This window comes from Calypte anna, chromosome 2, assembly GCF_003957555.1.
Source record: "Calypte anna isolate BGI_N300 chromosome 2, bCalAnn1_v1.p, whole genome shotgun sequence".
NCBI lineage: Eukaryota > Metazoa > Chordata > Aves > Apodiformes > Trochilidae > Calypte > Calypte anna.
Genome location: NC_044245.1, coordinates 59,325,995 through 59,353,527, shown reverse-complemented (window position 1 = coordinate 59,353,527; position 27,533 = coordinate 59,325,995). Strand labels below are relative to the sequence as shown.

The following is a 27,533-nucleotide window of genomic DNA, read 5'->3' as shown; positions in this document are numbered from 1 at the left end:
TGGGTGGACTGTTCAGTGGTTAAGGAATTGGCTGGCTGGTCACATGCAGAAGGTAGTGGTCAATGGCTCAAAGTCCAAATGCAGGGCAGTGACAAGTGGTGTCCCTCAGGAGTCTGTACTGGGATCTGTACTGTTTAATGTTATTATCAGTGATGTAGACAGTGGGATCAAGTGCACTATCAGCAGATTTGAAGATGACGCCAACATGAGTGGTCATATCAATAAGTCAGAGGGATGGGATGTCATCCAGAAGGACCTGGACAAAGGGGAGAGGTGGGCCCAGATGAATCTTGTGAGGTTCAACAAGATGAAGTGCAGGGTCCTGCACTTGGATTGGAACAATCCGTACTATCTGTACAGGCTGGGGGATGAGGTTGTAGAAAGCAGCCCTGCAGAAAAGGGCTTGAGAGTGCTGATGGATGAAAAGCTGGACATGAGCCAACAGTGTGTGCTTGCAGACCAGAAGGCCAATAGAACTCTGGGCTGCATCAAAACAAGGGTGGGCACAGACTGAGAGAGGGCCATGAAAGTGATCAGGGGCTGGAACACCTCTCTTACAAAGACAGGCTGAGGGAGCTGGGGTTGTTCAGCCTGGAGAAGAGAAGGCTTTGGGGAGACCTAATCGAGACTTTCCAGTAGCAAGGGCTTGTAGTGATAGGGTAGGGCGGAATGGTTTTAAATTCAAGAAGAGTAGATTTAGATTGGATGTTAGGAAAAAAATCCGTACCATGAGAGTAAGGGAGAAATGGAACAGGTTGCCCAGGGAGGTAGTTGTGGTCTCATCCTTGGACATAGTCAAGATGAGGCTTGACAAGGCTCTGAACAACCTGATCTTGATGTTGTCCCTGCTTCCTGCAGGGGGGTTGAACAAAATGACCTTTAGAGGACTCTTCTAACCTGAATTACTGTGTGATTCTATTAGATGGAGTCTGGGTTTCTTTTGCACAATTGGCATTTGCTATTCTGAGTTGGCCCAGGACTAGATAGAGCAGGATTAATGCAACAGGATGGAGCTGTACTGGTGGAATTACCTAGTTTTCTTCATGTCTAGTTTGTCTCTGCTCTGGCTTGAATGCTCAGTTCTCTTGTCTTCATCACCCTCTACAAGCATTAATTGTTTTAAAGCTGTTGAGATACTGCTAAAATATAAGGCCCCTCCCCACCAAATTTGCACATTTGGCTATTAGAGAAAAAGAGATTTTTGTTTCATAGTATTATGTAAACTGTGAAAAGCTTTTTCTCCTTGTAGTCTGAATTTCCCTGAATTCTGCCATTGTCACAGTTGTTCACTTTATGTCAAGTACTGTTGTAGTTGTGAGGTGAAAATGCAGAATAATGATGGTGACTCCCTCATCCCTGGGACCTCATTCCAGTGTCCTAAGGCTCTTCATCTTTCTCTTATAATCTGCTTTAATCTTCCCTCCTGGCTCCTGCAGTGGAAAAGACAGTGATCACCTCTGTGAGGCAGAAAGTAAGCAGAGTATAGAACAGCATGGTCTCCTTGCAGGGCTTTTATCTTGCAGTGCTCCTGGCTCAAGATAATGTGAGTTTTAAACTGGATTAGTGTAGCTTTGGTAAGCCCTAATATCAGCGTGAAGTAGAGGAAGCAGCTTGGAGTGGTGGTTGTTTCCAGGATCCTGAGCAAAATCAATGTTCTGCCTTTACTTCTAAGGTTTCAAGTATCTAACAGTGACCCTTGACACTGATACTCTCTTCAGTCTTGTTATGGTGGTGTGGTGTAGGCCATGTCCTGTTAGCCTCTGTTGTAGATTTTTGTTTGATTTCCTGTAGATGTACCTAGCTTAGAGGAGTTTCTTGCCTTACAGACTTGGTTTAGGGATTGGTGTTTGAGGAGATGCATTTTACATGAGTATGTTTTGTTGTGTAAACTTTGCCTGCCTGGAGGATTGTAAAAAAAATCCACAATTGCTGTTCATTGTTTGAAGTCTCTATAAGAGTTTTTAAATTTCTAGCTTACCTTTCTTGTGTGTTGTGAGTTTTTAATTTTTTTTTCCCAATTTTTAAGGGGTAGAGGGTCTGCAGCAATACTTCAGTCTCATTTCCAGTAAGGCTGTAGTGATGGTAAATTCTTATAATCAAACTGCAGGTGGCCATGCTTATGTGTTTTTGTAGCAGGTGGATGTTTACACTGTAAGCAGTACTTTTGTGAGGCACTCATTACTGAATGGCCAATAATCTCATCAGCAGAAACTAACATGGCAGTGACCTGTGCTGAATTTACCATCATAATACCCACTAGCTAGCGCTAGTGTTGCTAGCTCACCTCCTCTTAAATGCATTACTGTATTTTTACATGCAAATGCATTTGTAATTGAAGTTGTTTTTAATAAGTCTGATGGAAACAATTTTGATTGCCCTGTAGTTCTAAGCAAGTCTTTTCTGGTTTTTTTTCCCCATTTCCTGAATAAGCCACAAATATAACAGTAGTGTATAGTGAAATGAGGCAACCAGGTGCCACTAATTGCCAGGTAGTGGACGTGAGCTGAGCCTGGGGGGTTTGAGCCTTACCTTTTATTGGCTCCCGGGTCCTGCTCATGCGCAGTTAGGGCCCGCCCTGATCAGGCACAGGTGGGCTTAACACAAGCTCATGCCCACTACCTGGTAATTAGTGGCACCTGGTTGCCTCATTTCACTACAGTAGTTAATGACAGTAGTTCAGGGGAACTTGGCTGCAGTCAGCAGCACAGGCTGAATGAGCTTGGGGATCATGGGTGTGGGGCATAGGCTGGCCCAAACTTTTGCACTCCCCTGCATATTTCCCTAGTGCAATGAAAGCCTTACTCAGCCTTATTCTGTGATCACAAGCATCAGTTGTGTTATTTCCTTACAGCATTCTCCAAACTTGTTACGATAATGGCTCTTGTACAGCCCAGCACAAATCTGCATGCATGCAACTGCTGTTCTTCCAGTAGCTATTGGTAGTGTCTTTGGCAGTGGTGTGGAGGCTCAAGGTGTTTTTCTAGTTTTTTCTAGCTGTATGCCATTAGGCAGGAAATACTTAACCATTTTAATCAGTGTGGCCTGCTTAGCTGCTGTGTGCAGGAAGATTTCCAAAGAAGCTAGTCAAGGACTTTCCAGTTTCTCTCCTGTTCCTTGTTAGTTGACTCTTAACAAAAATATATGTCTGGTGAAATGGCTGTAGTGGGAGAGAGTGATGGTAAACCTATTTTTTTTCCTAACACAGAGCTCTACTATTAAAGTAGCCCAATCATAAGAAATTAGATTTTGCCAAGGTGCAAATAGGAACTGTCAAGAAGAGGGCAGTGGGTGCCATGCCTACAAGGCCAAGGTCTCCTCCATCAGCAGGATGTGCTGAGAGAGTGGCCTTAGTAACTGTGCTGTGAGGGAATTTAGAAAGCCTGTGTTCCTCACAGTGCAAGCTGAAGGAATTGGGGAACATAGCAATGTGTTTTCACCAAATCCCTGCCTCAGTATCTCTGTCTTCAAGGTATAAAACCTGGCAGAACTGAGCGGAAAGAAGCAGCTTGCCTTAATGTGTGTGCAGCCTTCCAACTGTACATGTAATGCATCTTGAGGGTTGCTTATGATAAGCTTCTGCCCATTACCCCCAGAGCACTTACTGGCTGTGTTGGGTGTTGATGAGCTTTTATCAAACAATGCAGGAAGAGAATCACTGAAGAGTCTCATTTTCCTGTGGCAAAACCTTGTGCAATCACAGGAGAGAAAGTTCTTCAGTCAAGATTGGCCAAAATCCAAGTTCAGCTCTCTGTATGATGGGTAGGAATGGCTCAGTAGTCCCCACCAGACTGTTGCAGACAAGAGTCTCAAGGTTGCCTAAAGAATCACTGACAAAGGTTATCAGGAAAATGAGATTTTTAACGTGGTTTATGGAAGTGTGTCAACAGAATTTGTGGCATGGTTCCTTATATTGCTAGAGTAGGGAAGTAGAGCAGACGGGTGTCACATAGCAGTTAGAAACAGATGCGAGTGCTTTATCTGGGGACCAAGGGAAATGATAATACAGGGGTAGGTGAGTCAGGGACAGGCTGGAATGATTTGCAGTGGAATTAGGGAAAGAATGAAGAAGAACCTTTGGTTGAATTACGAGGCTCAGAATGGATCCCCTTGTTGAAACTCCTCAGAGATTAATCTGGATGCAGCTGGATCCACTCTATTCCTAGACTTGGTCAGTGGTTTACAATTAAGGGGTTTAAGTGTAGAGGTTTCAGTGTAATTAACAAATAATTATGGGTCTGGTATGATTTAAAATTGCGGTAAATTAAGATTGTTTAACACAAAACTATATTATATGATTTTCAAATAACTTAATAAACAAGAATAAATTCTAAGTAATACAGAGGTTCAAGTAAAAATCTAACAGTTTCTAAACCAAACTGTGCACAGATACACACACACAGCTGGTGTTTTGAAGCTGGTGAAGGGCCTGGAGAATAAATCTTATGAAGAACAGTGGAGGGAGCTGGGACTGTTTAGTTTAAGGAAGAGGAGGCTGAGGGGAAACTTCGTTGCTCTCTAACTACCTGAAAGCAGTGTAGAGAGGTTGGTGCTGGTCTCCTTTCACAGGTAGTTTGCAACCGAGCAAGAGGGAATGGCTTCAAGCTGCCGCAGGGTAGGTTTAGACTGAACATTAGGAATAAAATATTCACAGAAAGAGTAGTCAGACACTGGAATAGACTGCCCAGGGAAGTGGTTGAATCACCATCACCTGGATATGTTTAAGGGTGATTTAGAAGTGGTGTTGGGGAATATGGTTTAGGGGAGAATTCTGTAGAGTAGGGATGATGATAATCCCAAGGGTCTTTTCCAACGTGAAAGATTCTGTGACAGAGAGATATAGCAGTTAACCTGTTATGATGTTAAATTGTGGTACCTTATATAACAAAAGAAGTTGTGTTCTCCCCTCAATTGCCTGATGAAGTCAAATTACACCAGCCCAATATAATTTGATTTTCCCCTGTACTAAAGAGACGTGGCTGGCAACTTACTCTTCCAGGTGGATGAACCAGCTTCCCTTGTGAGACATATGTGATGTGGGCTGCAGCTTTGTGCAATTCTGGGGACCTCCAAAGAGCCTCCCTCTCAAGACCAGTGTTCACAGGGTCCAAGATGATTGACTTTGGTCAGTACTATTCCATGATTTGGGATAGGCAGTCCTTGGCAGCTTTCAGAGTGGGCCTGTGTTCTGAGTGGGAGGGGTCTTGGGTATGTTGTGCAGAGTGTTGCATACAGTTAGGGAGTGCCTAGTTGTCCCAAACCCCCAAATTGCTGTGTTTGTGTTAGGATGAAGGAGTACCCTGTCATCCAGGCTCACTGCTTCAGCAGGCAAGATCAGTAAGTGATGGATGGTATCAGCTTGCTGCACTTGCTATTGAAACAGGAGCACTGAGATTCTCAACAGTGTTTCTTCCTCAGTCTTCACTGACAACCTCTCTCCCACCACCTGCCTCCCAAACTAAAAAGTCACGAGGTGGGAATCAGGCTGGCAGAGTCCCTCCCACTGTATGTGAAGATCAGATTCAGCAATGAAAAAAGAACAGTTTTAGCTGATGTTGGTACTGCCAGGTGGCTCAGTGAACAGGAGGGGTCTGCAGCACCACACAAATGTCACCCGTGAGTGAACAAAAAAGAAACTAGGGGAAAAGAGGAGGGCAAGAGTAGACAAATAATGTGTGTTCAGTTGCCACATCTTTTGGATTTCCTTACTTGTCCCAACCTTGGTCCAAATTTGACACAAATTGATGAATGGGTTGGTGTGTTGTTCTGCAGATTTGGTCTTCCCATGCAGACAAGGCATAATACCTTTTTGCCCATTCCCAATCCTGTAAGGAAATGTTATATTAAATGTAACAAGGTAATGACTGCGGGTATTTATTTCTTTATAGAGGAAATGCTAGTGTTTTTATCACTTCTCAATTTTTCATTTTAAAAGGTGGCTGGTGAATTTATCTTCCTCGGTTTACTGTTAGGATTTCCTTTTTCAGGGGCTTAGGGTCAAAGAATGAAAGTTACTAAGTACAATGCTTGTCATCTTTGAGATATTTTATATGTTTTCTTTTCCCTTCTTTTTTTTTTTCTTTTTTTTTTTTTTTTAGGTTTGGAAAGCGTTTTGAATCCCCTCTTTTGTGGCAAAGCATTGTCATGATCATTACTATGTTATTGATGCTGAAACTGTGTACTGAAGTACGTGTGTCCAACGAGCTAAACCTAAAACGACGCTCTTTTGCAGGTTAGTTACAGGAACTGCCTTTTGCAGAATAACTATTTTTGAAAGCATGGTGAGCTGTATTATAACAAAAGTTCTGTCTGAATTGCACTCCGGTCTCCTTTCTCGATAATTCAGTATAGAACTTTCTGAATTTTTTGAAAGTGCTTTTTTCTGGCATGAATACCTAAAGCTGTAATTTTATTTCAGGTGGGTCCTGGTTTACTCTAGGAATAAGAGTTCTCCTTAATATTTCAAACCACACCCTAAATATAGAGCTGGCTCTTGCACCGCTGTGCTACTCTGGATTTTTAAAAGATCTCGGCCAGAAGAAATTACTTTCTTTAGCTGTACTTTTACCAAGGTCTTAGGTGTGATCATACACTTCCATCTGAGATTTTAGTTTGCAATTGGAAACAGTTCCTTTTTTACATGAGTTATTTGCTCTCAAAACAGATATGCTCTTGTATCATAGTTGTAAAACTGTATTTTTGTATACCGTACAATTTATGGGAATTACAACATTTTAAAATTGTGATTATCATCGTTTGAACACGAGGAACTGACTCAGGAGGGCTTTCAGACTCTGGGAGGGGCATCACACAGAGGGGTCTCTTCCCTCCCATTCCCTGCCCATACTCTCTAAGCTCAGGCAGACCCCAGCCCCCTCCTCTCTTTCCCCCGCTCCTTGCTTCGCTGCTGTTCCCCTGCGCTCCTTTACCCCCAGCTCCCCACCTGCTCTCCAGAATCCACATCCAGCGGGTGCTGGGAAGAGCCCTGGAGCCCCCTCCTGAACAGGCCCTGCCTCAAGGGCCCTCAGGAACCTAATCCCTGCTGCCATCAAGATCGGGTTGTATATATATATTTGTATATACTTGTATTTTTGTTCCTTATCCCTTCTGTTATTGCCTTTCCCCTGTGCTAGTAAATCTGTCTCCAGTTGTTTTTAATTTACAACTTCAATTCTGCAGTCTTTATCCTCCTTTTATGTTCCCTTTAGTGTGTGTGGGAGGGAATAGAGAGTGATTCTGTCCTTTGGTTTTTGGTCTGCCCAAGCTGCTAAGCTGTGACAGATTATTTATTAATTTTTAGGCATTGATAATTTAATTTGGTGTCAGCATATTATTCCTTATTTAATGACGAATTCAAGCTTTAAGCTTGAATTTAATTCAAGGTTAGTGGAAAGAACCTGCTTTTTTTTCCAGACAAGAAATATGAGAGAGGTAGTTTTTCTGTTTGTATGTGGTGATGGTGACTTAAAACATTTGATGGTACAGGTTGTTACCAACAAGAAGAGAATTAATGCTGTCAGCTGTTTGTCAGTTGTTTTGCCAATATGGATGGGTAATTTATTCTCTCCATCTGTTCTCCTCTCTCATTCACTAATAACTCAGGATCTGATCCAGTTCTGTATATCCACAGCCATCATTAGTAGACAGCAGCTATGGACTGTGCAGTAGGCTAATTTCTCTAACAGTTTATGAAACTACTTCCATTAGTGCTTATTGTTGGGTGTAGTGTGAAACTGTTAGGTAAGAGAATTCATGTGGAAGGGGAGCTGCACTCCAGTTCCCAAACACAAGCTGCTGTGTTCACAAGGGTTGGTTAGTCTGGCAGGATAAATTTCTAATTTCAGTCAGATTTAGCAGCAGTAAAATTCAGGAAGCACTTGGGAGGGGCATGTATGCTTTATCCTTCCTTTGCTCTTTGTGAAGTATCAGAAAAGTTTCTCTGCCCCTTTTAAGGAGAAATTATCCTCTTGCATGTTTACACACAGGATCTTGGAATCTCCTTCAGTAACCTTTGGACAAAAAGGGAGGCAATTCATTTTAGGATATCACTGTCTTTAAATAACTCTCCCTGAAATACATAGTCTCCTGGATAATCAGTCTTTCTGTTAACAGGTAATGGAAACTCCTCAATGTTGCATTGTGTCATTTGATGCTTTTTCCTGAAACTCAGCTTGTCATCTGTTTAATTACCTGGAGAGGCTGATTTTACCTACTTGTGGACCTTAATTATTTGCTTTCATCAAAAGCCTTGCATCCTTCCACAAACTTTAAGAATAGGTAGTCTTTCTTAACTGTGGTTGATTTTTAGTAAGGCCAACTATAATGTGATGTCAAAGGATAAAAATATAAATCTATACAGAGCTCTATTCAAGTGAGGCAGAAGGACAGGTTTGTGTTTTGGGTATGATTGTGAGTGAGATCTGTATTTCTAATCCTAGTTCTAATCTTTTCAGTTTTATGGTGATCTAGATAAATCTGTGTACTTATCTTCTTTCTTCATAGCTTACTGGGGCAGTGAGAAGCTAGGTTTGAAGTCAGTGTTTTTGATTAACTTTGCAGAAACCTGAGGGTAAGGCACAGAGTTTAAAAATTGTAATATAATTTATTATTTCTCACGTTGCTGGTATTCAATTTAAACATTTTTCTTCTTTAATTTCCATCCCCCCCCTGATTTTTTTCTACCAAATAATTAAAAATATTTAGAAAGTGGATAAAATAGAATGTTTCAGTGGCAGGGAGTTTGCTGTTTTCTTGTATTACTATTAAATGGAGTATTCCTCCCCTAAACATTAGTGTGTGTTTACCAGTATGTTTCAAACTATGTGAGTGTAACCTTTTTCCTTTTGTTTTTATTAGTCTCACAGAGAAGGTCCCTTAATTAATAACTGGTTAAACTTATAGTAATAACTAATTAACATTTTCCAAGCATTAAGGAGCAGTCTCTCAGAATCCTGACAAGCTTGTTCTATATTCTCTAGCTTGTTTTGTGGTGGTACTGAGTTAAAATGCATGTGAATAGCAATTCAGAACATAGACATAAAGCCTTTCAGACAAAATGGCTTGCACTTTCACTTACAGGTAACTGTCATAGCATAAAAAATACAGTCTATCTAGACTCTTTCCAATGATGCTTGATTATTTCTTGTAGGCTGTATATAGACAACTTACTAGGAAGACCTGAATAATCTTTTATTTTTCCTGTCAGTTGCAATTCTCAGTTATGGAATTTACCTCTCTCCCTTTTTAGTCGCGCAAAGCGAAAGTAAGTGGCAAGTGGTGGAGCCCATCTTGTGCTACTGCTGCCTTTTCTGGATAGGTAGACATTATCCTTTGATTATGTGTAATGATTGAAGGTAGAGGAAGTCCTCTCTATATATCAAACTCTTTATTATTTTAAAAACTTGAACTGTATGGTCTGTTTTAAACTGTTCTGTATTAGGCAAAAACCCAAACCAAATCAAAACAAGAAAACCACGAAAAAACCCTGACTTGATTGTAAAACCTCCAGTGACAAAACAGTTCTCTCAAGCATATGAATACTTCAAAAGCTATGTGAAAGAATCCTCAGATAAAATCAGGCATGAACAATACCTCCTCATCTTTCATCCTTTATTTAACATGACCATAATTGCATCTTGACTGCTTTAGTGCAGATCTCCTGGTACCATTTTTTTTTTCTTTGTAAGAATATCTCTCCTTATTCGTTACTCTCTTTTAAATTGGTATCTCTGCAGCTGTATGTATCTATGTATGAATGTTGTGTTACTTGGTCAAGGTTCAGTGATATTTCCTTTTGTTATCATTATTTTGTTTCAAAGTGCTGTTGTACTGCTGGGGCACAGTGGTGCTAGGATTTTAGAGAGCTCAGTATTTAAAAGCAAAACATGCGTGTGCCTTGTCTTGACTTAAGACAAGAGGAGGCTGAAGCAAGGTGGTCACAGATGCAGACATATAGAAATATTTGGTCACTCTTGAAAATGTTGGCAGGCCAGAGCAGCCTCTCACATTCTTGGAGAGGCAGATACCATATGAGAGACCCTCTTTTTCTTTCCTCAGATAAGCCAGAATGAGTTTCTCCAACAAACACTCAATTTCAGATATGCCCAAGACATTGTAACAGATTTTGGGTGCCCTGAATATATTAATTATACTGAAAGTCAGTGGACAGCATTTGATAAAAATGGGCTCTTAGGTGTCTCGTATTATAGTACAGTCGAGGCTCCTTAAGTGGGCTCTTGTGTTTTTATATAAAGATTATTTTATATGATCAGTTATGCAGTTTTTAATTCCTTCCAACTGCTGGTTGTCTTAATCTGCTTTATAATTTTTATTATAGCAGTCTAATCCCTTGAAGAGGTTTTTTTTTTTGACAGTGGAAAGCACTCTTGCATAATACATGTTCAAATGGTAGAGGAATGCTATAGTGAAAAAAATGCAGCAAGAATTGTTGCAGATGGGATCTACTCTGTTCTTGATACCACTAGCTTAAGCTCAGACTTTTTGAAACTGTTAGAACAGCATTTTCCACAGGAGGCAAGGCAACTGTATTGTCTTAGTTGTTTTTATATCCATATCTACGCACAATTTGCCTTCTGATATTGTGAAAAGTCTAAAAAGCTAAGAATTAAGCTGTCTGCTTCACTATTTTTAAGCCTTCACTTTGTCTCCCTAGGTACATTGCTGATGGATTGTGCATGAAGACTGTTCTGGGACTTACTACTGCTTGACCCTATTTTAAGATAATGGGGTGGGAACCTTATAAAAAGCATGGGGACTAATATTTCTGGCATGTTTTGGCTATTATTTTTTTATAAGCAAAATATACTAACTGACTAAAGTGTAACTAAAATACCCACTATTGCATTTAATCATACAAGTCTGTTTGTCTTTCCTTCCTTTTTTTTTTTTTTTTTTTTTCCCTTCTCCCTCAACTGTTTTTTTTATGTAGCTGCAGAAGGTAAGGATGAAGAAATCAAAGCATTTCCCAAGAGATCCTTTCTGGGTATGTACTGTACAAACCCATTCTGCATGAAGTTGTCTTCCCAGCTACATATTATGTGCTTTGCTACATTTGTAACCATTTTTAGAAATTATCATATGTTCATTTCTACAGAGAATGTTTGTATTAACTTTTCTTGACATACTAAAACCTGATGCATAATTTTTCTTTTTTTTAAATTTTCTCCTCACTTTTAACTTTCATAGAGGAAAAGATGCTTTCTGCTCTATTTCAGTTCTTTGAAGAAAGCTGAATTCACAGCCTTATGTCTCATAATGACACCTTTCTTTTTCCTTTCTCAAGCTAGACAAGTAAAATATTGCATGATAATGAATCCATGTCTTCAGACTCATTATCCCCCTCTTACAGCTCTGACTCTGGAGGAAACTATAAAAAATACAGGAGTATCTTTCAGCATTGTTCAGGGTGCTAGATAAGAAGTTTCCCACAGCACTTGGTATCCAAGCAAAATATTTGTCTGCATCTTTGTGAAATCATCTGGTTTGTTCTTTTTCGTTAGAGCAGCCTCAGAATTGTAATTTGGGTTCTAGTAACACTTAAGGTAAGAGCTTCCCATCTTCAGTTTCAGAGTTTGAATCTATGTGTTTTAATTTGTCTAAGGAAGAGGAAATATTAGGTGCAAAGCAGCTTTGTAGTATTGTCAACTCAAAATATTTTGGAAAGGCAGTTTTAGTCACACCATGGTGATTTTATTTTAAATTAGTCAGGATATTGCATTAAGTAAGTTATTTCAACAAGTGAGACAGAAGTTCCTCCAAGTCAACTTTTAGACTGATTGCAATTGCAATGATTAAGAATCTTACATTGATGCTACTTAATGCTGTTTTGCAATTCTCATGTTAGTAAGGGGTCAGCTGAGAAAGTACAGAATAAATAATAATATTGGTGTAAAAGGAGAGGCTCTACTTATGTTTTTTGTCAACACACAAAGTTACTTAAACTGGAAGTAGCTCTGAAAAATACTTCCAAAGAGTAATATTAATCTGAGTGCTTTCTTGAAGCCAGAAGACCATTCCTGTCAAGGTTACTCATTATTTTAATGAGTTATCTTCTGGATCTCCCCTTTCAGATTTAGGTGCAAAATTTGCCCTTTTTTCTCTAATACCAGTACTTCACAAGCATCTTTTCCTTTTGTTTTCAAAACATTTTTTTTTCTAGACTTGCTAACAAACTATTTTGTTTTTCTGTTTATCTTTGGTTTGCATTTGTAGTCATTCTCACTGGTTTGCCACGCTAACCAATGGAGTGTAAACTTTCCTGTTGTTTTTTACTAGTATTCAGCAATGCTTTTTTTCCAGTGTCAGTGCTAGAAACAGCTCTCTGGGCTCCTAGTTTTGGTTGAGTGGATTACTTAGTAGTGCTTAGAAGTGGTGAAAATTAAACAGAAATAAGTAACTTAGTATCACCTTTTACTCATATCAATTTTTTTTTTTTTTTTTTTTAGAAAGTAATTTGGTTGGTAATTTGGTTAAAAAGTTGAGGTTTATATAAAAAGAAACACCATATGTCTTAATGCAAACTGATTTAAGTCTGAAACATTTGATTAGTAAATGTTACTTGAAGTTCATTTTGGAGTTCCCCATCAAAATGGGATGTATCACATTATTACCAAGGAACAGTCTTATGTAACTGCTCAGAAGTTTATAGACTGGAGTGGGCAGGTCTATTGAAATGTGATAATTCTTACTGGTGTAAATGAATGAGAGGTGTTTAGAGGTTTTTGTGTGTATGTGGAAGAATATTCTGTTTTAAAGAGTGGGGTGTGTGGTGCTTTATGACACAGCATAAATCATACTTCAGTTTACAGAGGGCTGGTGCTGTGTCTTGCTACAGCTCTGGGGAAGCTCACTTACCTGTTAGCTAAGGGAAGTGTTTGTCATAGTTTTGTGTGGCAGTGTGTTCTCACAATGTCTTTCAATGAGTTTTGATTAAACTTTTGTTCTGGAAGAACAGATTGGCTTTTTCATTTTCCCTGTTTAATTCAAAGTTGTAAAAAATGGTCTTCAATACGTGTTCAGGCTTCAGAAACCATTATTTTACTTTCTTCTTCTGGTTACATAGTAGATGCTTTGTATATTGCATTTGTAATTGAAGGTTGGCCATCCATGAAAACTATTTTGTTGCAGAACTGTTTGACTACTAATTTAAAAATGTACTGGTCTAATGCATTTCAGGTCAACTTTTTAGGAAAATATCAAGGCATTTCTTGATGCCTCTCTTAGAATAGGAACTGAGCGTCTGCTGTGCTCCCTGGGGTTGCTTTTAGGTACGTTTTCTTGATGATAATCCAACAAATCACTTAATGCCACTGTTTCCACAGGTTGTCTGAAGAAGGCTTCATTTGGCATGTGACTCTGAAAACTGACTTTCTAGAAGGCCTACCTACTACAAGGAGCTGGTGGAGATGTGGTTGGGTGGGGCTGGACAGGCAGGGTATGGATGCAGGTTGGGTGCAGTGAGTGAGGCTTGTGCAGTGGGAAGGCCTTTGCTTTGCCATGCAGCACTAAGTGCACTGCAGTGGTTGGGGGAGCTGGGAAGGAGGAGGGCAGCTGTTGTTCTCTCAGCCTCTCACTATTAAAAATAAAATTAAAAAAAGTTGTCTGGGAACATAAAAAATACCTGCTACCAGGAAATTCTAGTTTTATCTTAATTTGAGGGGAAACTGTTCTTTAACGCTGGGATAAGAGAGGAGATAATGGTGGCTCTGCAGCTTGGCATGAGCAGTAATGCCAAGAGGTATCGCAGTTGGAAAGGCTCATTTCTGAAATGTGCTGCTCAGGGTTCTGAGCACTGACTGCTACTGCCTCTTCCCAGCCCTTTGGCACTCCCAGTGAGGCCTGTCACCCAGCTGTGATCTTGTGCAAAGAATATGACTTAAAGAGGTTATGTTGGAAGAACTGTACAGTGGCAGAAACATTACTTCTGGCACAAGTATTGCTGCTAGTTGGTGGTGAGGTGGGGAAAGAAACCTGTGAGTAAAATGTCAATTTTGCTTATGCTGTGTGTATTTTAACTGTAGGAAGGACAGCTCATAGCAACATCTAGTCACACAAAGGTGCTCTTGGTTTCCAAATCTTGCCTGCTGAGCCACTCAGGTGGAACCTGAGAGAAGAGACTGATCTTGCTGCTAGGGCCATGGTTGTAACTGTAGAAATAGAGAACAAGCATATTATGGAAAATCATTTCCCTTTGTAGTGTGAGCCAGAATAATTAGTTGCTTTAGTAACATCAGCAGTGAAACATCTAAAGGTTCAAATACAATCAACTGTTTACTCATCCTGCAAATCAGAGAACACATGCAGCAAAGATGTTGCTTCATTTGGGTAGATGTGTGAAGTTCTTGCAGTTGCCCAATTCTTGAGCATGCCACATGATGTCATGCACTTGGCCACATCTAGATTCAAATGGTGAGATTTTTTTCAAAGTCACAGAATAATTTGGCTTGGAGGGGACCTCTGAGGTTGTTTAGTACATTTTTCTTCCTGAAGCTGATCCAATTAGGTGTGGTTGCTTGGGCCTTGTGCAGGTGAGTGACCATCCTCATAGTGATGAAGATTTTCTTCCATCTGATTGGACTTCCCTGTGTTGTAACTCGTGTCCGTTTCCTCCTGTCCTTCACTGTGTGCATTCAAGAAAACCCTGCCTCCATCTTCTTGGAACCCTCCCCTTAAATAAATCTAGGCAGCAAGAAGCCTTTGCTTCTTAAAGCTGAACAAACTTGGTTTTCATGGACTCTTCGTGTATAGCATGTACCTCTGCTCTTTAATCATCTTGGTGGATAACCACTGGGCTCATTACAGTATGTATTTCAATTCTGTGATGTACTTGGGAGCCTAAAACTGGACACATTACTTCAGTTACAGTCTTACAGGTATTGAGTAGGGAGAAATAAACACTCTCCTCTATCTGGTGGCCACATATTTGCTCAATTTACAATTCAGTTACAGCCCAGTAATTTATTGGCTGCCTTTGCCATGAGGACACACTGCTGACTTGTGTTCAGATTGTCTGTCAGGCTACTCTCCAGTAGTCTACAAAGCTGCTTTCTAGAGAGTCAGCCACCTGCACTCATACTATAGTGTGAGGTTACTTCTTCCGAGCTGTGTGATAACCCTGAACTTCAGGCTATTCCTGTCAGGTTGTATCTCCAGACTAAGATCACTTTCAGCAGCCATGCTGACCCTGAGTTTCACACACACTCACCCGAATTTGGTATCATGCATGAACTTGTCATCATCGATGATAGTAATAAAATATGTTGAAGCGTTGGTCCCAGTACCGATCACTTTGTCCCACAGTGTAACTGGTCATAAGTTGTATGTTTTTCCTTTGAGAGCTCTTCTTGTTTCCTTTTACTTCCTTTGCCAGTTTTAGTTCTAGGAGGGATGTGGCCTTTCTTGTTGCCTTCCCTACATACTCTGACAATGTCCCTATGGTTCTCTCAAGTGACAAGTCCCTTCGTCCCTGAGCTCTAAATTTCTTTCTTCCACAAGGCTTTATTCAGAAGCTCCTCGCTGATCCATGTGGGTCTTCTACCATCTCTACCTGATTTTCCACTCAAAGGAATGCACCTATCTTGGGCTTGAAAGAAGTGGTATTTAAAAAGTGGCCAACTGTCTCAGGCTCCCTTTCCTCCCAGAGTCTTAAGCCCATGGGACTCCTGTGAGTAGATCTTTAAAGAGCACAAAATTAGCCCAGCAGAAGTCCATTTAATTAACTGGAAGTTCAGTTAATAACAGCTATATGTACTGGCAGGAGCTGTTCAGTTGAGACCTTTATGTATTTAAACCATATGAAAAAGCAGCTCTCAGCAGCCCAGGGTTGTAATTCTACTTATTGCCTTTCTTCATCCTTGTAAAATACTAAACTCCACCATGTCGTCATCACTGTCACCAAAGCTGTTCCCAGTGTTAGTGTCCCAAACCAGAGCTCCTTTATTCATAATACAAGGTCCAGCAGTGCACCTCTCCTCGTTGTTTCCTCCTCTGCCTGCATCAAGAAGTCATCAATGCACTACAAGAAGTTTTTGGACTGAATATACTTAGCTCTGTGGGCTTTCCAATAAATATCAGGGTCATTGTAATCACTTGTAAGTATTAAGGAGTGTGATCTAGAGGCTACTTCCAGCTGACTGCAGAAGGCCTCATCCACATCTTCATGGGTTGGTGGTCTATAATAGACACAAGTTTCACTTCCATTTACGTGTCCCTTAATTCTTACCCACAGGCTTTCAACCTGTTCTACCTCACCCCCTGGATAGAACCGAGTACATTCCTGTTGTGCTCACAAAGCCCAACACCACCTTGTTAGTCTGTCTTTCCTAAATATTCCATAGCCATCCATTACAACATTCCTGTCACAGGAGCTGTCCTACCACATTTCAGTGATTGCAAATATATCCCAGCCATGCAACCTAACACAGATCTCCAACTACTCCTGCTTATTCCCCATACTCTGTGCATTGGTGTATAAGCATTTCAGAGAGGGAGTCAAGTAATTAGTTTTTACCTTTGGTGTCTGTCCATTCTCAGCCATCTCCATGGTTGCAAACCTATTAGTGAGCCCTGTGCTTTTGTTGTCAGATTTATCACCATTTCCCACCTTGAGTGGGATGGCACTGAAGGCCATCCTTAGGCTCATCTCTAGTAAGCCTGGTTTTATCCCTTTCCCCCTTCGAGCCTAGTTTAAAGCCCTTTCAGTGAGCCCTGCCAACTCTTGTACAAGGATCCTTTTCCCCCTTTGAGACAGATGCACTCCATCTGTCGCCTGCAGACCCAGTGCCATATAAACTTCCTCATGATGAAAGAACCCAAAATTCAACAGCCTTCCATGAAGTGCCAAGAACTCCTGTGAGCTTCTAAAATCAAAGGTTCTTTGTATTTAAGGTTTATTTGGGATAGGCCTCTAGCCTTCTTCTCTGCAGTTAAGGTTTGATTTTTTTTTTTTTCCTCTCACATCAAAATCTGTTGGCTACTTTTCATTAACTAAAGAATTTTGCTCTAGGGCGTAAGTGAGAGTCAAATACTAAGAGGACTGGCTCTATTGAAACTCTGATATCAGTCTAGATGTGGCCAAGGAAAGGCACTGTGTGGGCCACAGGATGTAAAAAATATTTCATTAAATAACAGTTTAGTGCAGTCTGGGGTGATACTTCCAGAAAGTTCAGGTCCCTCTGGAATATTTTTCTCCCATCTTAGACATGCTATAGAGGAAGAAATGACCATGTGTTGATATTATCCAATGTGAAGGCCAAATGATGGTAGCCCATTGACAGGAATATTGTAAGGTAAAGGCACATGGAGAAATGCTCATGTATTTTGGTGACATGGCTGTGCAGATACTTAAAAATACAGAGATGCAGGTCACAGGCCAGAAGGTATAGAGATGGGGAACAGCAATATTAGCATCTTTATGGAGACAGTGCAAGATGGTTGATTTCTTAATTTTTTCTGAAAGAAGAGCATTGTGGATCAGAGTTATAAGCTTTTGGTGCTAAGGTCTCATTTCTTTCGTACCAAGGGTGAAACATAAGTCCTTTTTCAGACCCTGTGAGTCTAAAAAATGCTGGCTTCACACAACATTTTGTAAATTTCTATCCATTCTTAAGAAATAAAATCTAACTGTATCAGTTCTCACTGTCTCTATTGCTGCTTTGTTCCTTCTTTCTGGGAGGAAAGAGCAAAGTGCTTAGCTGGAAATTTAGTTGACAAAAGAGAGCAGTTATGGATCAGCCAGTAAGAGTCAAGCTGAGCCTTTCTGCCCTTGTCACCCCAGTTATTTCCTGGGTGCCCTGTGGGGTATGCAGGAATTTTGGAAGAGAGGACTGGAGAAACCCACTTGGCTGGCTGGGAGCTGCTCAGAAGTTGGAGTCTCCAGTGTGCTTCTGGGCACAGAGAGATGGATGGGCAGAGAATGGATTGAGAACAGCTTTGAGGAGAAGGACTTGGGGATTTTGGTTGATGAGAAGATCAACATGAGCTGGTGCAACTTGCAGCCCAGAAAGCCAATTGTATCCTGGGCTGCATCAAAAGAAGTGTGGCCAGGGAGGTGATTCTCCCCCTCTGCTCCACTCTCATGAGACCCTACCTGGAGGACTCTTTTCAGTTCTGGAACCCCCAGCACAGGAAGGAGATGGAGCTCTTGGAGTGAGTCCAGAGGAATGCCACAAATATGATCAGAGGGCAGGAGCACCTCTGCTATGAAAACAGTCTGAAAGAGTTGGAGTTGTTCAGCCTGGAGAAGAGAAGGCTCCGAGGAGACCATATAGCAGCCTTCCAGTAACTGAAGGAAGCCTACAGGAAAGCTGGGGAGGGACTTTTTGCAATGGTCTGTAAACAAAACCTTTTTTACAAGGGTGTGTAGGACAAGGTGTAATGGTTTTAAGCTGGAAGAAGGTAAACTTAAGTTAGATATTAGGAAGAAATTCTTAGTGTGGGGGTGGCAAGACATGGGAACAGGTTGTCCAGATCAGCTGTGGATACTCCATCCCTGGAACTGTTAAAGGCCAGGTTGGATGAGGCTTGGAGCAACCTGATCTAGTGGGAGGTGTCACTGCTTATGCAGGGAGATTGGAATTAAATGATCTTTAAGGTCCCTTCCAACCAGAACCATTCAGTGATTCTTTGTAATCCTGGTGCTGCCTGAGACATCTGAAAACAGGATTGCCAGGGAGACAGAGTAATGCCTGGGCAAAATGCCTGATGATGTGCTGCAGCTGGCAGATGGCAAGTGAAAAAGTCTCCTTTTTGGAACCCACTGCCTGGCCTCCACCATCTGCTGCAGATGCCTCACACTTCCTCTTCAGAGGACGTGGCAGAATTTCTCTCTTTAAGATGCTATAGTTGAGTGCAGTCCCTTGTGCGTAGCTTAAAGCATTCACTAGGGGGATGAGAGGTTGAAGTTCATTTCTGTTGTCAGGCTGGAGATACAAGTCTGTGTCTTCCAGCTGTGAAAAGAGTTGTCCTTGTTGCTAGGCTGGAATGAGGAGAGGCTGCTGCTCAGAGCTCTGCTGTAAAGCAGAGATCACCAGCTTCTTGCAAAAGAGCAAGTGAGGGAAGCCTGCTGCACCATAGCCAAATGAGTAATACCCAGAAGCAGGGAAGGCATTTGTAGGTTCCAGCTCCTGTATTTTCCAACAGTGTGGACGTTTTACAGTAAACAGACCATAGATAATAACCTGAAATACTTTCCAGCCATGACTGCATTTTGTAACAGTTCCAGGTTGGCCAAATTACCATTATCAGGCTCTTTCACAGCATCTAAGCCCTCAGATTTTGAATTCCAGTGTTGCAAAGGGTGGTGTTGGAAATTTGACTGCTTAGGCTGAACTCCTTTGATCTTGTGCAAAAGCAGGCTGTGAGAGGGCCACTTGTGTCAAGTGGGCAGGTACAGAGATAGATGATGAAAACTGGAGGTTCTTTGAACAGCAGTCAAAAAGAACAAGACTTAGCTGTTAACTGGGGGAAAGGAGGTTTAACTACCCAGGCATCTGTTTATAAAAGCACTTAGGAGTAGAGACTGTGTTGCGTGTTCTTAAAATGTGTTGGTGAACTTTTTTTTCATACACGAGGTTCAAACCACTTCATACAGAAGTGGTTTGGAAGAATGGCTATAAATTGATGATGTTTATAAGGAACAGGGGAAGCACAGTAAAATGAAACCAGTAGCCATTTTAAGAAGGAAAGAGATTATTTTCATGGTTAAAGGGTTCAAAGGGCTCCTGCATTGCACGCAGGAAATGTAAATTGCAAGCTCTTAATTGACTTCAAATGCAAGAAGAAACCAAACAAGAAGTGGGAACTGGATCATATGACTAAAGACAACTATAAAGTGAATGTAGCACAAAGATGTAGGTACAGAATTAGAAAAGTCAAGAGGCAAAATGAGGTGGAACTAGCAAGAAAAATTGAAAGGTACAGTAAATTTTTAGGATGTCTTTGCTTCTGCTTTCCCAAAAGGAACTTACTTGGTAGCTGACTTGGTATGAAATGCTTCTTGACTAAAAATAATGTTACTAGCTGGACTTCTGTGTCATCCTTAAGTGAAAGCTCATACTATGGACTCTTCCATGTGTCACTTGGCATCTGTCCCACACTAGAATTTTGAATTTTCTACTCATATTTCAGCCTGACTACTGCTAACCATAGTTTTTTGCAATGCTGTCTCTGCCCACTTTATATTTTTTGCATCTGACATGAATGTGCCTTCCAGAGGATGTAATTTAGTATCATCTTTCTTCATCCTCAAGCTGTGTAGACTTTTCTCCAGTCAGTGCAAAAAAGAGCTGCTCCTTCCCCCAGCATCAGTAGGATCTCTCAGTGTAATCTCTCATCTAGCAATGGATTAATGTGTTAAAAAATGAAACTCTCTGAATGAATTAAGAGCTCAGGCATGGGTAATAAGGTACAGTACCCTTCACTTCTGTAATATCAGTTCATATCTATCCAGGATGTTAATGATTGGAAGGCCATTTGAACGGCCTCAACTGAGTATGGTTACAAACTTGTTTCATGAACTCTTCTCTGTGCAGGATGGGGAGCTAGGAAATGGATTGAGTTGTGCAAGCAGTGCCTTTCCATTTCAGGGGCTAGAAAGATAGACATCTGGGTTTAACTTTGACAGATTTTAAGATGTTTGATGGAAATGAAGTGGTGTGCAGTGAGATTTCTTGTTTTGTCCTTATAAAGAAAAGGGGTGATGCCTGCCGAGAGAGAGGTGACAAAAATGCCAGTATTATTTCTTGTAAGTTGTAATTTTCCTTGAGCATCAATAATGTTTGCAGTAATATTTATAATTTTCTTCAGGTCTGTGCTTCAGATGACACGTCCCAGGGCACTGATTGGTGTTTTCTATCTGTCTTGGGGCAGTTGTGGCTACAGACTGCTCTGTAACGGAGGGGTATGGGACTAGTTTGTGGATGTGTTTATTTTGCAAATACCTTTCACAATACTCAGTACAAACAACATTTTGTTTCTTTGAAAGTAAATAGCTCCTATTACAAAACTGTGTTTGGACCCTCTTGAGAAAGGAGTAAATTAGAATAATGAGTTTCAGTTTATTTCCAAACCTTGAAGTGATGAGTATGTACTTATTTTTCCCTCTGAATTTTTGAAAGTATTTGGTAGAGAAAATAACCTTCATCATTGGTTAAAAAGAAGCCAATATGGGAAACCAGTTTAGCAGTTCAATTAAAGGCAGAGAAACGAGGACCCATATGAAGGGTCTGCATGCTGTTCTCTAAATTTATTTTTTTTAATATATATATACTTTAGTCATTGTGCTCTTTTTTTTGTGCCTGATAGCACAGGCAGCTGTGCCTGCGTCCCCTTGCACCAGGGACAACTCAGGAGGGGTCCACAGCTCTTCCCAGCACCCAACAGATGTGGATTCTGAAGAGTGAGGATCATGGTAAAGGAGCTCAGGGGAACAGCAGCAAAGCAAGGAGCAGAAGAAAGAGAGTGGAGCTGCCGGTTATAGAGTGTGGGCAAGAACTGGGAAGGGAATATTGACCCTCTGTGTTCTGGCCCTCTTGGATCCTTCAGGGTTCTAACTTCTACTAACTTCTTTAGTTCCTTTTACTGATACCAAAAATTACCCTGGTCCACTCAAACTATGATAATCATTCTTTTCCTTCTTCCTGAAAGTAGCTGGTAATGAAGTTTGGTGATGTGTAGTGTCCTAAAATAGACTTCTGTATTTCAAAAATACATCTGTTAAGCACAGCAACTAGTGATTGTGTATTGGGTTGATTTTAAGATAATTCAGATGTTTTCAGTTAGGCTCTTCTTACAAGCCTTCTTACAAGTTTCTTATAATTGTTGTTATCTCATTTTGCCTTTCTTTCTTCTTTTCAGGAAAACATTACCAAGTAAAATTTGTAGCAGAAACTAGAAATGATTTGTAACCTAGTGCTGTGAGATGAGGACTGTCTGGCACCATGACAGTTTTGAGCAAAAGAGACTCTCAGTCTTTTTCCTATGCAAGTAGTTAGCTCTCCTTCTTCAGTTGAAATCCTGATTGTGTAATAGTTTTCTTATCTGTGTATGTTGTTATAATGAAACTATACTTAAGATTTTCATACAAAAGACAGTGAGTAAATTATAGTCATTACCAGATCTCTCAGCTACCTAAAACTAGGTTTAGGGACATTAGTACTTATGTGAATGGAACTGGACTTCAGTGGAGCAGCATGGAATACACACATGAGCAGCTGGCATAGGCAGGAGGTAACTGCATGTTTGGAGTGTTTGCATGGGTGGCCTCATGGTAGCTGTGTGAACATTGACTTTTTTTGTTTATGAACTTCTGAAATTTCTACACCCATGTGTAGATGTAGTTCTTTCATTTCTATTATGAAAAAGATCTTGGGGAAATAAGGATTTAGTGTACAGGGATAGGTGTTTAAAAAAGGACCTTTGAACATGTGGAGAATGCAGAAGAAGAAATGCATTATATAGAAGGCAGTCCTGGCAGCTGGTAGGAGAGTTAAATGAGTGAAGGGCCAAGGGTCCTTCTGCATGCCCAAGGCAGCACAGCAACCATATCCAGACTAATGCTGTCGGGTGCAGAATTTGAGATGTAATGACTATATAGCTCTCTTGAGAAGCAAGAGGTTCTCTTAGGGGGCTGGAACTGTCTGGAAGAGTGTGTTCTTTCTTGTGGCTGACAGCAGTTGCTAGTTTTCAGATACTGGTCTAAGGCAGAAGCTGTTGAACACTGTATCAAAGTTGAATCACCCTTGCAAGTTTAGCATCCAGGCTGCATAAAAATATCTCAGAATCAACACTTAATCTGATAAAAGTAGCAGTTACATCTTAACTTAAAAGCCATCAGTAGCTGTCCTTTTCCAGAATGGAGGTTTCTCTTTTAAATAGCCTTAATAGCTTTTATCTTTCTCTCCATCTTCTGATGTTCATTATTCTTTCTCTATTGTAAGCCCAAATGCCTCTGTCCCAGAGAGCATCTCTTGCTAAAATAACTGTTGTGTAGTGTCATACTTGTTGTATTGGATCAGGCTATTTGCTTGATATTGCTCATAAAGGTGGCAAATTTAGTACAAATTTACTTTGTTATGCCTCTTGCTATTTTCTGTTAGCAGATATAGTAAAGGCAAAAGTAAAGTAAAGTAAAAGTAAAGGCAAAGTAAAACAAATGGGAGTTTTGGGTGTCTCTTATTACTTTGATGTTGTCAGAGATTTTTGGTGGGTGCCCCCCTCTAGGAAATGCAGTAAAGGAAATGCAGTAAAGAAACATTATAATAGATAATGATTTTTTGTGCCACTATGGTTGTCACGTGCCTTGTTTTTTTTTTTTTTTTTTTTTTGTTTAATTATGTTTTGTTCTTCCTTTATCTCCAAAAAGGAAAGCCTTCAGAAAGCTCCAGAAATGCATGATGCTCACATGCTGCATGTGCTGTGCCAGCAATACGTCTACCTTTTATTTAGTCTAGTGAATCCTGAATTCTGAGGGTGAGGGGTCACTGCCATAAAATACTGAAAGTCAATGTTACATTGACAGTGGCTTTGCCACAGGTTATTTAATGAATTTCTGGGTGATGGATGACAGTGGATGACAAAAAGATTGGGTATGGCTCCTGGACAGCTCTACCTTCCTCTTCGAGTGGCAAAGTAAATGAATCAGAAGTTGTCTCGAGGCACGGGTTTGCCAAATATTAAGAAGGGGAGACCGGTTAATGAAGAGTGATAATGATATAAAAGTGTTAAGAGATGCAGAAAATGAAGCTATTATTTGCCATGTTAGGCAGGTAAGAACCTGTACAGGTTCCCATTTCACTGGGTTTGTGTCAGTGGAGGTTGCTGTCTTCCTTGCCTGAGTTAGCAGCAGAACTTCTTTCTCTAGCATTCTTTACTGCTGCTCAGGAGGCAGCTACAGACATCTTCTAGTGAGGTGCCAGTGTTTGGGCTTTTAAAAGTACAATTCAGCATCATGATAATTAACAGAATCCAGTTGGTCTGAGATGGGTATTTCTAACTTCAAATGTTTTTAAGAAAGGAAGACAGGAATAGCACCTACTATTGAAAAGTTGTTTCAGAGTTGTTATTATTCACCCTGTGGACTGGCAAAGGCAAAAGCAAAGTGCATTTTACTCTCGGAATGAAAAAATGGTGATGTCTGTGGGAGGTGGTGTTCCAGGGGGGGTTTGTGACAGTCTTGCACTTATCTCAGTAAAGCTGTACTTGTTGCATATGGAAGCTTTGGCCTTCACCACAGGCGGCTGCATTGCACCAGGGAACAGAGCTGTGGACTTAGGTGACCTTCTAAGCAGCTTGGGTTGAGGCAGTTGGAAGGTAAAGATAATGACCTGAGAGAGACAGCACTTGCATTGATGTACTTTGGGACTTTTCCTTACTATTGTGATGTTTTTTGTGAAGTGCTTCCTACTAAGTCTGCTAGAGTCATATCCACAGTGCTTAATATGTGTTAGCTGTAGATAAATGCTTTCTCTTTAAAAGTAATCTTTGTAAATGTTTTGGTAGTTTGCAAGTCTTAGTTTTTTTTTTTTTCTCCATCAAACACCCCCATCAAAAATGTTTTCCAAATCAGGACTCTTATATTTTATTTTTCTTGGTTTTGTTGTTGTTGGTTTTGTTGCTTGTTTTTTTCCTCATTTCTCACCTTCCCCAACCCCAAAAATCTGTCAGTGATGCCCTTACACGTCCCAGCTCTCAATTCCACTCCGATTAGCCAAGAGTTTTGTTGGTATAATATATTTTATTCTTCTTCTGTTCCTATTCTCTTGCAGATTTTGACTTGAACTATTTTTGGCACTGGAGCAAGTTTACAGACTACGTGCAGTGTGTCCTGCTCTTCACTGGTGTGACTGGTTACATTACTTACCTGTGGCTTGACTCCTTTCTCTTTGTGGAGACACTGGGCTTCCTGGCAGTGTTCACTGAGGCTATGTTAGGTGTTCCCCAGCTCTACCGGAACTACCGCAATAAGTCCACAGAAGGAATGAGGTATGGTGTTTGCCTTATGTAGAACAAGTAAGAGTGTGCGTGCATCTAGGGAACTCGCTGTGTAGCATGGGAGTACTTTTCTAGGCAGGGCAGTGTCATCTTTCTAAATTTTACTTGAAAGTACAACAGCTGATGGAGTAGATTCTCTGTCGGAAGGAGCTCCGTTACGCCTCTGACCCATTGTCCAAGTCCAGCTGGATGGTTCCAGGTGAAACATGTGTATGTAATTTCAACATGGAAAGCTACTGTTGTTGCCATTAGCAACATACTGTAGTTCAACTCAAGCTGTGCCATGCTGATAATTAGAAATCGACTGGAAGTAGTAAAGAGGAAGAAAATGCTTTGAGCCTGCAGTGAATATCTGTCAATCTAACTCACATATTAGCTCATGACTTTTTCTTACATATCTACTCACCACTTTATCATAACAAATTATTATATATACAGCAAATGACTTTTTTTTTTTTTAATGTGTAAAAGCTTGTACCTGACATTTTAAAAAAAAATCTCAAAACCAAGATGTTTACAGTCATGGCTGGGAAACCACCTATAAACAACTGTGGGACAGATAGCTTTAATCTTATGCCTACTCTTGAGGCATAAAATAAACTAGGGTTTTTCATACTGTTTACTGGATATGTCAATCAAAACACTTAAGATTTCTAAATTGGAAAGGCAACTTGTAATGCTTTTTAGGAGAGACAAGGTTTCACTGTCATGCATCAGTGTGCTGTTCTGTGGAAATGTCTACAGCAGCAAATTCAGTTCACAGAGCGCTGTGATCATTTGTGACTCAGCTGTCTTGTTGTTTTGAAATTACTTCTGTTTCAATGCTTTTAAACTTGCTCTGGTAATTTTTACTTTTATCAAAACAAATAACCACTCTCCACCACAACCAAAGTAAAGCAATTCTGCCCTTTCTGTTGGCATTGTTCCCTTTACTAATTTGGCTTGGAAATGCTATTACTAGCTACTTCAAGTTCTTTTCTAGCTTGAAATGTTGTTGAGGGGATATTCAGAAATTTGCTTTAATGGTAAAGACATTTTTTGATTGGATGTCCCCTTGGTACAGAGTGAGTCAGAATTTACTTCCAAAGTACTGGGATATTTTTTATGCACATGCTGCCTTGGAAAATTCTGTCCCTGTGATATCAAAAAGGCAATTTACCTACTAGACCTTTTTCATGTTCTGACTTTTCCCTTTATGTTTTTTATCTGAGTCATAATGCCACACTATGAAAGCTGCTGCCAGATGTTTTGTGTTTCCTTAGCTGCTCTATGGGGACCCGAGTTTCAGTTTTCCTGTTTCATGTGTATGCTCTAGGGATGTACAAAAGCAAAAGAACAAAAAAACCTCTTTTGTTCTTCACAACACTTTCTTTGTAAAGCATAAGCACAGAATTGCAGAACTACTTGAGAATGCTATTTACTCAAGAGAATATAGTCTAAAAGTTTTTGCTCCCTTGCCATCAAACAGAACCATGTCCATCAATAGCCACCCTCCTTATTGGCTGTGCCAAGAGATTTTCTAAAATGCATTCCCCCCTCTGGTTCTATCCTGAAGTGGTACTTTGCATGACATGGGACATTGATGGGTCTGGGGACTAATGAGGCAACATACAGCTTATGCTGCTGCATTTGGAATACATGTATGCAAACACGTGTTAGTTCTCTTTCTTTTTACAGGTTATATGGCAGTTATGTAGCAGGTACCACGTATACTGGCCTAACACTATGCAGTTCTGAGTGGACTCAGTGGTCTCTAAGCATTGCCAGGCTGTTCCTCCTGTGAGAATGACCTTCTCTAGTATATTAGTTTCTGCTGAGGAAGCTTTTGCAAAGAATTCCTCTGAACTTCTCATCCTGTGCCTCCTTCTCCATTGAAAAGCACCTCAAAGAAGCAAATTCAGTCCTGAAAGCACTGAAGGGACCATGTAACAGTCTGGCTAGGCTACTCATAGGCCTAAGTTAATGAACTTGCAGAGGTGTTTACCAGAGGGAGGCTAGCTGATGCCCACTGGCTCCATGCAGTTGTTTACTGCTCAGTGCAGAAATAACATCCAGGTGGATTTTTACACTGGCAGAAGCAATTTAACTGGTGATCCTGTGCCCATGAGCTGGGCCATAATAGCTGGCTGAAAGACATGCTCTTAGAAAGCCTCAGTGGAAAGTAAGATAGGTGAGTTTTTCAGATAAGTGTCTAGAATAGATGAGTGTCTTTGTGGCTTTAAGCTTAATGGGAAGAACAATTATAATTATGCTGTTTTATTTAATGACTTTTTGGACAATTACCACAACCTGGTTGGAGACAGTAACTTAAATCACAGTAGTTTTGTCACGTGTGGTTCACAGGTGGAGCCTATGGCAGGCTTTACTTTTGCCACAGAAGGGGTTATTTGGAGGTCTTTATGGCTTAGCTGAGAAAAGGAGCAACATTCATCTGTCTCTGAATTGTGACAGAATGGGACACAGCAGCTGATATGTTAAGTCTGTTTCTACTTTACCTAAATGTATGCTGACAAAATATAAATGGAGAA

At 40.5% G+C, this 27,533-nt stretch overlaps 1 protein-coding gene across 5 annotated transcripts in view; it reads left to right on the top strand.

Moving 5' to 3' along the window:
- SLC66A2 (solute carrier family 66 member 2) overlaps positions 1-27,533 on the top strand; it is a 49,657-nt gene that overhangs the window by 5,097 nt on the left and 17,027 nt on the right. For 4 of the 5 annotated variants that reach the window (XM_030446028.1, XM_030446027.1, XM_030446026.1 and 1 more), the window contains 3 exons: positions 6,096-6,229; positions 10,946-10,999; positions 24,780-24,996. In XM_030446028.1, coding sequence (XP_030301888.1) covers positions 6,096-6,229; positions 10,946-10,999; positions 24,780-24,996 — 405 coding nt within the window. The remainder of the gene's footprint in view (positions 1-6,095; positions 6,230-10,945; positions 11,000-24,779; positions 24,997-27,533) is intronic. The other variant, XM_030446029.1, reaches the window with a different exon arrangement.